Genomic DNA, 11,806 nt, shown 5'->3' with positions numbered 1-11,806 from the left:
TGAAGCAACGATAAACACTCGCAGTACAGAGAAGTAACAGTCACGGCTTCTTCTAAAACTTCATCTCAAGGTCTTCTTCAGTCTCTATGCCCCATCAACATTGTCATAATCATGGACAAGAACTTTTCGGAAAGGATGCAAGGACAAGAGAAGAAGAATTGAAGGAGTAAGGAAGAAGAATTGAAGGAGAAGGACATAGTAAGGAAGAAATCAATGGAGAAATGGAGGAGAATGAGGGAGGAAGTGGGGACATGAGTAAAGAAGGAGGAGAAGAGAGAGAAGGGACGAAAAGAAAGAAAAGGAGCAAAAGAGGAAAAGGGAAGCACCAGGACGGAACTGGGCTGGGAAGGACTATAAGAGGAAGCGGAAGGAGGGCACCAAGGAGCAAAAGAGGGAGAAGCAGAAGCACTTAGCCCCTGCCTCAGCCCTGACTCCTAACACGTTGGTGCCATATTAGGTATGCTCATGAGGAGCCGGGTGGTGCTGGTCTTGGTTGTTCTCGACTCAGTCGCGCCGAGAGTTCGACACGACGAGTCCCTGCTTCGGATTTTGGCTGAAAGAAAGGCGAGACAGATCTTAAGTCTGCGCCACCCTTGCCCTGATCGAGCCATTTCAAGCTTTATCAGAATATGGTGTCTAGAGGGGCATGATTTCTTCATCATTTGGTGCGATCTCAGAAGAATAGAAGGGAGTTAGTACGAAAGTGATGGCCTCCTGCTTGCCTTCTTATAGGAAGAGCAGAACGGATGGCATTAAATGCATTCAACCTTCCCAAAGAATCTGAAGAAAAAAGAGGCGTCCGTTCCACTTCTCCACCTTATCAAATGAGCCGCTGGACATAAATGAGCCTCATTAAGGGGAATTCATTAAGGGCGCGTCTGGGACATCCAAGCGGCAGGAGCAGATTCCGAGCGGATTAAAAGGAATCCCTCAAAAACCGCCTGACTTCCTGAGAAACAGCTCACATAAATGCGGGATTAAGCTAAATAGGCCATATTAAGGGCCCGGGTTTGCCAAAACCCTCCTTTCCAATCCGGAATTCGGATAGAAGGGTTTTGAGGGGCTATTGTGGGGCCCAGCAATTCGTGGACCAGGCCCATTTGCCCTTAGAAAGTCCGAGGGCCCAATCCGAGGAGAACTGTGGCCCAAGCTCCATGACGCCGAGCACGGACCAATTTTTGGGAGGCAGCCGAGGACAGTCTAGTCCTCGGCAGGCCCATAATCCGCCCAGAATAAAGGATAAATTCGTAAGGAAATCCAAAATACCTTGGGGCGATTACCCTAAATACCCTTCTGGATAAGGCCCAATGCCTGGCAGAACCGTACTCTACAGCTTTATCAAGTCATCCCCAACAATTCCGGGATTAGACTGATGGGACCAATGTCAGTATTTGTAAAGACTGACCCTACACGTGGACGAAGGACATCGAACGCACACTAGTATAAAAGAAGAAGTAAGTGAATCTAGCAAGGGGGAGAGAAAAAAAAGGAGACTTCATGAGGAAGATCGCCGGAACGATCCATGCACAGAACAGAGAAAGTCCTCCGTTGGACAGCCGGAAAGGACCACAAGGGTCCTCGGATCAAGTCCGAGGATCCCATTCTCAGAGGTGGCAGTATGGCGGGGCTTTAAACGTTTAGGCCCAGTCCATTTTCCACAGGGATCTTTCTGAAATCCAGACCGGACCATCCCCCCGTGACCAAGCCCAAGCTTTTCAAGCCCACTCTCTACAAATCGTATTGTGAGGGATCTCTCCCGCGTGAACCCGAAAATGTCACTGGGCCGCGCAGGAATCGTGTCCTTACACAAGTGAATTGGTGAAGTCTAGTAAAAATTGAATGTTTTTTTTTTTTTTTGCCTCCATGTAATATTTGGACAAGTCATTTTCAATTTTTCACCGGATCGATTTCATAATTCTAAACAATATTACCTTTTATAAGTCCATGATTGTGCCGTTTTTTTAAAATGAGGAGCATAATGAAAATAGGGAAATTTTATCATTAGATTGATGCTGGACCTTTTAAATAAGACCTTTTATAAGTCCATGATCATGGATGAGACTGGTCACCAGCTAATAGAATATGCATTATGCAATATGCATAAAATACAACTTTCGAGTTTGAGACATGTTGGTCGTAGAATTTGAAGGCATGTAATAAAATTTTATTTGGCAAAGACTTAATTGCAATTTGATGACATTATTATTATATTTTTTTTTGAGAAAATTTGATGACATTATTTTGTCTTATGTTTTTAAGTTTAGTGAAACATGATTCTCAAAAAGAAAAGAAAAGAAAAGAAAAATTGTGAAACATGACAAATATTTAGAAAGAATTACTTTAAATTAGTAGAGTAAGCTAGTCATGCCTCCATATGTGTGTATGTATATAATCTGATGACCTGGGGTTTAATAACTAGTATATGCTAAAACCCCCAAATCCTAATCCTAATAAATATAATGCTGCGGCCTGCATCGGCTGCTTTGCTTGACGAAACAATATAGACCAGTTGCTCAAACCCAGTCGGAATCGGTTGCTGTTGCTGTGAAGTCATTGAAAATTGACTCATTCAGGTAAATCTTAATCTTCCCCTTTTTCGATTCCTAGTTCTCTTTTGGTAGTTTGGCAATTGGCAATGACCTCTATATCTATACTCCTCAGAAGAACCACTAAACCCATCAAAAAAATCATCTTCCCAATCCCAAACCCAAACCCAGCAACACAAATCCCTCATTTCACCCAAAACTACCCATCATGTCCATGTCCATGTCCATGTCCTCCACAACCCTACCAAATTATTCACTCTTTTTCAACTCAGTCCTCCAAATTCCCCGAATACGAAATGCCTTCTGTCACCTGGGGTGTCATCCAGGGCCGTAAAGAAAGGCTCGTTTCTCGTGTCATCATTTGTGATTACCTCAAAACTTTAGGCATAATTTCCGATGAACTCGAACAACTCGAGCTCCCCTCCACCGTCGACGTCATGAGGGAGCGTGTCGAGTTCTTACAAAAGCTAGGATTGACCATTGATGATATTAACCAATACCCATTAATGCTAGCCTGTAGTGTGCGCAAGAATATCATTCCTGTCTTGGGTTACTTGGAGAAAATTGGGATTCCCAGGTCTAAACTAGGAGAGTTTGTTAACAACTACCCTCAAGTATTGCACGCTAGCGTTGTCGTTGAGCTTGCCCCCGTTGTTAAGTTCCTTCGTGGCCTAGATGTTGAGAAGCAGGATATAGGCTATGTTTTGGGCAAGTATCCTGAGCTTCTTGGGTTTAAGCTTGAAGGGACAATGAGTACTTCTGTTGCCTATCTTGTTAGTATTGGTGTGCGTCCTAGAGATATTGGTCCCATGGTTACACAGTATCCTTATTTGTTGGGGATGAGAGTTGGGACTATGATTAAACCGCTCGTGGATTATTTGGTTTCTTTGGGTTTGCCCAAGACAATTCTAGCTAGGATGTTGGAGAAGCGCGCGTATATACTTGGTTATGATCTTGAAGAGACTGTTAAACCCAATGTGGGATGTTTGCTAAGTTTCGGGATTAGGAAGGAAGCACTTGCTTCTGTTATTGCTCAGTACCCGCAAATCCTTGGCCTGCCTTTGAAAGCTAAGTTGTCTTCGCAGCAATACTTTTTCAATTTGAAGCTCAAGATCGATCCCCAAGGGTTTGCACAAGTGATAGAGAAGATGCCGCAAATAGTTAGCCTTCACCAACATGTGATTATGAAACCTGTTGAGTTCCTCTTGGCACGGGCATTGCCCTCTGAGGATGTGGCCAAGATGGTTGTGAAATGTCCTCAAATAGTTGCATCGCGAGTTGAGCTCATGAAGAACAGTTATTACTTTTTCAAGAGTGAGATGGGGAGACCTCTGAAAGAACTCATGGAATTTCCAGAATATTTTACGTATAGCTTGGAGTCCAGGATTAAACCCAGGTACCAGAGGTTAAAGAGCAAGGGAATCCGGTGTTCCTTGAATTGGCTCCTCAACTGCAGTGATCAGAGATTTGAAGAGAGATTGCAGGGTGATTATATTGAAACAGAGAGTATAGGCCCAACATTTTGTATGGGTGGAAAGTTAGAACTACCAGGGAATGAGATTGTGTCAGATGAGGAAGATGAGAGTGAGGATGAAGTACTTTTCAGACGCACTGTATCTCTCTAGTTAATCAATAACTCAAATTTAAATGAATATGGTATTCATTTAGATTGAATTTTGTTTATGGTTTTTTTTTTTTTTTAAATGAAATATGATTCTTAGTTTCTGTTGTTTTTGAGTTATATACAGTTTATGTTCTTCTCTGAATTCATTGTGTATGATTAATACTGTTAGGGATTTTATTTAGTTTTAAAGATTTCTCTACATGGTTACATACAAATCCTGTTAGGGTTTATTTAGTTTTAAAGGTTGCTCTACATGGCGACATACAAATCCTGATAGCTATTTCACGATTAACTAATATATTAACAATTATCCATTTATGGTTAGCATTTTAAACCAAAGCAGTAGCATTAGGGGTCCATATCTCATAGATTTTGTTATCCATGGAAGATGGCTGCGACTGACAAAGGTGCAGGCAATACCAGATGATTTAGGGCTCTGCAGTTTTGTAACTTATAATAAAAAGCAGCAACCAGAACTTTTGGCATTTTCTTTTATGTGTTGATGCTATATCAAATGCAAGTCAGTTGGCTTGATCTTTCCCGGGTCATATTTGATATGAGCAAAACTGCCAAATTTTCAATAATCATCCAAAATACTGAAAAGAGAAGGTAGTACCTAGTGAACAAAGATCTCACTTCTGTGTGGTCTAGAAAAGTATAATTATTGACCAAATGGATTTTTGATGCTTGGTACCAGTTGCAAGGCTGTCTCACTTTGTTTTCTTCCTGAAATTGTGATATTCTTGAGGTTTGTTTGAATTGCATTTTTGGACACGGTAAGAGTTAGAATTGCATTTCTCTCATTAATTGGATGACAGCCTGTATATCCCAGCAATGGAAAGCAAACTTGAGAGAAAGCTGAAGTTTTGGCCTTTGGGGCTTCATCTGTTCTTTTGCATGGTGATCATTTATTTATTTTTTTTGGAATATTGATTTTGATCTAATGTTGCTCTTTGTTATATATAAAAAAAAAAAAAAAGGCCTAAATTTCTCTATGTAGTTGCTAAGTTTCAAAGATAATTAGTTTTGGAATCAAATTAGTAGATTGATATTGTATGTGTAGGTGTAATAGGGAGATTGTGGATCATTTGCTATTACACTGTGACCTGGCACATGCTCTATGGAGTTATGCTTTTTCTTTGTTTGGTGGGTGACACTGTAGTGGGTGATTGATCTTCTGACAGTATGGAGGAATTGGTTTGGATGATTTTAGTCATTAAAACAGTTTTTGCCTTTTGGTGTTTACCTATTCTGCCGGCTGCTGTTCAAGTTCATCTATTAGAGATTCTCTTTTATCTAGTACTGGACCATGTAAGTTGAAAGCTCTTTTGGACAAAGGCATATGACTGATAGAATGTTTATATAAAATAAAAGTTTTCAAGAGTTTTCTTTCTAGTTTCATAAAATAATTCTCTTCTTTTTTCCTAGTGAATCAATAGTTCTTTTTTTTTTGGCAGAAAAAATGCATTATGCAAAATCCAAAAAACAGCCTGAAGCCACATAACAGACTCCAAAGCACAGCCTAGCTCCAGATTCCCAAAATTCATTAATGCAACAATAGAACAATTGTTCTGTGCCTTTAATAACTCGGAAACAGATTCGATTACAAGTCATCAACTATCTATTCCACAAACAGCATCTTTCCGTGCATCACAACCAGTGCTTCTAACTCTTGTCAACCCCTGCACTTGGTTCCGTATTACCTGCAACCAGGATACCCGTCTCTCTCTCTCTCTCTCTCTCTCTCTCCATTTTTGTTCCTTAATTCACCTGATTTATTTTTCTTTTCTTTATATTTTTATCTTAATTTTTCATCTTTCTTAAGAGGTTTAGTTCTTAAATTATTGATTATTATGTTATGGATGTTAGGCTTATCGAGTTGTGGTTAGAAATAATTTGAATAGAAAATTCTTCAATTTAGTAGCTATCTCTTATTTCCTGAGTTTCTAATTTGAATTATGGATTTGCTCGCTTGTTGTAAAAGATAATAAGTCTTGATGATTTTTTTTTTTTTTTTATACGTAGGTGTACTTTTTTTTTTTAAGCTCAAGCTATTAGGCTATGGATAGAATATAATGCTAGAAAAGAAAAGAATACATGTAACCAATCCTGACTAGTCTGTTAAGGCACCTATCAAAGTAATCATTATTGAATATTCTGGTGCAAGTTCTGTTCCAATATATATGCTTCCTCCAGTCTTTTATTTGCTGAGGCAGATGTTGTTCTAGGTTTAATAAGTGCCTACATGGGGTGGTTAATTGTCTAAATATGAGTTTCTTTGATATTTAATGATTTTTTTTTCTCCCATACACCTGGTTGCTATTTTTCACTAGGTTAGTCTTCACATCATTTTTTTTTTTCTTTTGATTTTTCACTCTTTTTCTGCTGTTTTGGATGCTATTGTATAGTCTAATGTCATTTATTTACATTTCTTTATATTTGTTAGTTTCAAAACTGTACTGGTACTACTTGATTTGTTTGCGCTGCCGGTTCATGAATTTTTGGCTTGAAATTTTCTTTCAAGAAAACCAATAACACAATACATTTTCTTTTAGGTAAATTGAAAATTATTATGTGAAAGGAGCTGCTGATGTGGAGGAATGGTGAATTTTAAGCAAAGGTTTAATACTGTTTTGATCTTTTTATTTTTTTAATAATCAGTTTTGATAAATATTACTCATAATAGAATATCAGATATTTTAAGATGGGCCTAGATGCAAATAAAGCTGTTTTATGGATTTTGTTTTGAATTTTTCATGTTTTGTATTTGTATATGCTGTTTTATGCAGTGAGAAATAACCATTGGCAGATACTCCAAGCACATTTTGGACATATTTACCACTCATTATTCTGAGAGAATAAGAGATATCTGCACGTTTTCAAATTTATTATTGCTGTGACTACTTTTTACTACATGATGAATAGATTTTTGTGCGCTTTTCTTTCCTCTGTTTCCATTTATTTGTCATCAACAATCAAACTTGGTTAAAAGAAATGGAATTAAGAAGATACAAAAGCGTGAACTCATGGCTAGACCCAAATATCTTTTCTAGCATGGGGGCTAAGAATGCCTCCTGTACAGAAGGTTAGTGACTTTATGAGGCAACTAGGAATTTTGAGAATGGAACAATTTAATACGTGAAACAAAGCGTAAATTCTGAGACCAGGTTTCTCTTTGTTGTAATAGTTGATTCGTTGAACTTCCATTGTTCAACAAACACTCCAATCTGTTTCATTGTCATATCATTTCTTAGTTTTTGATGACTCAAACAAGACAAAAGGGTGGCACTGCCTAACACCACCCCCTTCCCCCACCCAAAAAAGAAAAACCTGGTTTATTTGTTCCTCCTTTTTCCAATTGAATTTATAGGGTAGTGGTAGGGCAAAGTCCAAGCTATGTTTTGTTTTAACAATTTTAGGCCAACCTGTCCATGGTAAGCTCTTCATTTGAGAGAGCTCTGTTTTGGTGGATGAGTGGCTTTGGCGGTAGGGGAAGGAAGCTACCCATTTATGGCGTCAGGTAATAGCCACCAAATATGGAGAGGGTAGTGGAGGTTGGTGCACTAGAGTTGTGAGAGGGACTCATGGTTGTGGGTTATGGAAGAATATTAGGAAAGGTGCAGAGCAATTTTTTCGGTCATGTGGTGTATGCAGCGGGAGAGGGCAATCGTATTCGGTTCTGGCACGACCCTTGGAGTGGTCCTATATCTTTGAAAGAATTATACCCGGAATTGTTTGTCTGTGTCGTGGATCAGGAAGCTCTGATTTCTGACATGGTTATTTTTGCACTAAACGGGGGAGGTAGGAGTTGGAACTTCCTTTTCCGTCGCAACTTTAATAAATGGGAGTTGCGGAGATTTTATTCTTTCTATGAGAATGTCTCTGCCAGGATACCTAGTGGGGAGGGTGAGGATATCTTGATTTGGCAGTTGAATCGCAATGGTGTTTTTGATGTGCGATCCTTTTATATTGCTTTATTGAAAGCCCCTTCTGTTTCTTTCCCTTGGTAGAGCATTTGGTGTGTAAAGGTACCTAAAAGGGTATCTTTCTTTTTATGGACTGCTGCTAGGGGTGGGATTCTTACAATAGATAACCTTGTTAAGAATAACTTGCCCCTTGTTAATTGGTGTTGTGTATGTAGGTGTGATGAGGAAACTGTGGATCACCTTTTGCTTCATTGTAAGTTTGCATATGCTTTGTGGAGTGAGGTCCTTATTATGTTTGGGGTTTAGTGGGTGATGCCGGATACTATTGTTTCTCTTCTTTTTGCTTGGAGGAATTGGTTGGGAACTTACTCTTCAAATGTTTGGAATATGGTACCAGCATGCCTTATGTCGTTAGTATGGAAGGAACGCAATGCCCGAACTTTTGTTGACATTGAGAGACCTATAGCTATGTTGAAGAACTTGCTTGCTAGGACATTGTTTGAGTGGTCTCGTATTTAGGGTCTTACGCATTGTAGTTCCTTGTCTGATTTCCTTATCTCTATTAGACTTTCCTTATGATTTGATTGTATTTGTTTCAAGGGCAGTGAGTTTACAATCGTAAACACATTGTTCTTTTTCATCAATAAAACTCTTATTATCGATTAAAAAAAAAGAGTAGTCTCTTGGCATTTTGAGAGTGGGATGAGGAATGGAGGGAGTGGTGCCATATATATTAATCTCTTAACAATGATAAGAAGATGGTTCTTGGGGTGGAATTTTTCTTATAATTTTTTCCATGGTAGGATCTCTCAAGTGTTCTCTTTGGACATTCTAACTTGCCTCTTGTGCATCTTTGCCCGTCTTCAGACACTGCTTTTAGATGATGATTAGATGTACTTGCAAGATTGCTATCAATGTGGATTGTCCACGTTCTCTGTGTTTTGTCTTCTTGATGCATGCATAGCATGGGGGCTACACAAATGTGCTTTAACATCTTCAGGATACGCCAACTATTATTTTGGTGTTATCACTGATTGTTTTGAAGAGGCTTTAGACAGGTAGAACATTTCCTTTTGTTGTTCTTTTCTGGCTCTGAGACCTCTGCTTTCCTTTTTCTTGATTTATTGTTGATCATCTATCTCTCTCTTAGAGAATCAGTTAAAACTTATAGTCTGGATGCTTGTAGAATAAACCAGGTACTGGTTACGGCTGTTGCTAAGCATTTTTATAACTGCAAGATGCTGGATATGCTAGTCTTAAATGCCAAATGAGTGAAATTTTTTTAGGAAAAAGCAGATCCTTAAAAGTGAAATCTAGAAACATTATATATATATATATATAGCTAAATAACAATTTGTTTAGGTGACTATCCTCAAAAGCAGATCCTCAAAGTTTACATGTTTGAGTTTTTATTAATAAAATTATTTACTTAAAAAAAACATGTGTGAGTGTTTTTTTGTTGTTGGTTACTATACTATAATAGTGCTGATCAATTAAAAAAAAGGTTAGGTGTTTAGTATTTTTGTTCTTCATTGCAAAGCTATATGGTTGCCTTGGTTCTACATAGGATAATTCCTTGTGGAATAACAGATCTTGTTTGGGATTTGTGAGGGGGAGATTATATTAGGATGGGAGTTGTTATTGCTATATGTAGGGGATGTCTTGATGGGGCAACTTGATGAGAACAGTAGCCTTAGAAAACCATTGCTTGGATCCTAGGTGAGTGGCAATGGAATATGGGAATTTTCAGACACATTCACTTTGTTTAAATGTTTAGGATGTAAAATGAGGTTGCAGTAGGATGATGCAGAGACTCAAATAAATGGGATTCTATGAGAGGACTAGTTGGTCCTGCTCTAAATTCATAAGAAGCATATCACATGGAGCCAGGGGCTGATTAGGAGCCAGAATGGGATCCAAAGGTGAAAGTTGGGTATGTTTTTGATCATGACCTTGTTTTGATCAGAGTTAATTAACTTCTCATAATTGTGTCTTGTTTTTGATGGGCTCGTGAACTTGCAGCTCCTGCAGCTTTGATTGACCCTCGTTAATGCACTGTAATGGGTTGAGCATATATGTGTTTTTCTTGAAATTTCAACAAATGAAATAAATGTGGAGAGAGGAAAATCCAATGTTGAAGGATCTGCCTTAAGAATTCTGCTTTCTAGTTGTTAGGAGATTGTTATTTTTGGTACCTCTCTAGTGGCAGCATCATTGCTTTGAATTTTCAGGATTCCTGATAGAGGGAAGTCATGACCTAAATATAATTGACTTTAAATGATCATCACATCTATTTTATAACGTTAATGCCAGGTAAGTACCTAAAGAGAAAAAAAAGTTTGTTCTTTACTCTTATAATCTAAAACTAGGTGGTTTCATTGTGTTCTGAATTGGATTTAAAGCATTCCTTATTCTTTTACATTGTTGGATCTCTTGTTGCATGCCTTTTTCTTTTCCTATCAATGGCACAATTTCATGTTCAGTTTTCACTTGTATGTTTCAGCATTTTCTGTGATATGGTCCTCCAACCCACCACCTCCCCCCCCCCCCCCCCCCAAAATGCTTTTGAATAGCTTCATTTTGTAGGTGCTGGAAAATTTTAGAGGCAATGTCCACATGTTTGAGAAAATTGCATGACAAGGTGGTTCAAGCAACGCTATTGCCATTTGCAGGCACTTGAATAAGATGGCAATGTGACTTTGATTCTTTCAATTGATGGAATGCTTCGAGCTGTTTCTCAAGGAGCAATTGGAAATGCCTATTGAAGCAATGACGATAAAACGGTGCTTATATTTTTTTCATCTTCATTCCATGTTTAGTTATTCATTGATCAATTAATGGTTGACCAAGTTTACTCCATCTGTGAATCGTATATCCAATGACCATACTCGGGACATTTTCCAATAAAAACTTATATATTGACTATGAAGTAAATACTATTAGTGATAACAACAGTGAATAATTGATACATTAATAAAATTGAAAGTAAATAAATAAAACAACGTGGTGGGTGATATAAAGCCACCATGGTATAACACATTGAGTTTAAGATTTTGTGTATGAATATGTCAATGGAAACAGGAAACATGAGAGGATATAAATGCAAAAACCACTTTGTCTAATAGAATTACTTGCTTCTGTTGATGGCCGGGGAGCCAAATAATTTTATTAGTTAAACCCAAAATGATATATACACTTGTTTTTTAAAAGTTTACTGTCATCAAAGTCTACTACTGTATAGTAACCCATGTGCTACAAAAAAGCAGTAATCAATATCACTATCTCAATAAAAGCAGTCAATCAGAGGCACGATACGATTTGTTTAACAGGTGTTTTTATTGACTCATTGTGTTTCCAAATGTTGGCTGAACTTATACTACTTGGTGGAATTTGCAATTAGTATGAAGAAGCTAAAGAATCTGTTATTTAATTTTGCCAATGATCTTTGGACCAAATGGCATCTCCTCTCTTAACAATGTGGATGTTGAGGTCAAGGGTTAAACAAACATGAGTGCACTCTTTGCCTAGAGAAAGTCTGAATTTTTTTTTTTTTTTTCAATAAATGTAATGGAAAACCTACATTAGTGATTGTGAATGATTTAAAAGAGGGATTTTTAACATTGAAAATGTTTCCAAGGAAAGTTATCTCCACCTCGAGTGCTTTGACCTATGTCTTGGTTGTCTTTTCCACATGAGATTGCTATCCTTTG

General features: G+C 38.0%; 1 protein-coding gene and 1 long non-coding RNA gene across 3 annotated transcripts; both read left to right on the top strand.

Moving 5' to 3' along the window:
- The first annotated feature begins 2,398 nt into the window (after positions 1-2,398).
- On the top strand, positions 2,399-10,950 carry LOC115953600. Of its 2 annotated transcripts, none has more exons than XR_004083749.1 (3): positions 2,399-2,573; positions 6,726-6,790; positions 10,769-10,950. It is a non-coding gene; the product is annotated as an uncharacterized LOC115953600 (long non-coding RNA). The 2 variants fall into 2 exon arrangements; XR_004083748.1 differs by lacking the exon at positions 10,769-10,950 and adding an exon at positions 10,683-10,760.
- On the top strand, positions 2,414-4,369 carry LOC115953599 (transcription termination factor MTERF4, chloroplastic-like). The gene has a single exon (XM_031071334.1). The coding sequence runs from the start codon at positions 2,636-2,638 to the stop codon at positions 4,169-4,171; it is 1,536 nt and encodes a 511-aa protein (XP_030927194.1). The 5' UTR covers positions 2,414-2,635; the 3' UTR covers positions 4,172-4,369.
- Positions 10,951-11,806: the final 856 nt, after the last annotated feature.

This window comes from Quercus lobata, chromosome 7 (genome assembly GCF_001633185.2).
Source record: "Quercus lobata isolate SW786 chromosome 7, ValleyOak3.0 Primary Assembly, whole genome shotgun sequence".
In the NCBI taxonomy this organism is placed as follows: Eukaryota; Viridiplantae; Streptophyta; class Magnoliopsida; order Fagales; family Fagaceae; genus Quercus; species Quercus lobata.
This window is presented reverse-complemented; position numbering and strand designations above follow the sequence as displayed.

Bases quoted from the DNA above. Each gene is read 5' to 3' on its own strand.
- LOC115953599 (XM_031071334.1), top strand. From the start codon at position 2,636: ATGACCTCTATATCTATACTCCTCAGAAGAACCACTAAACCCATCAAA.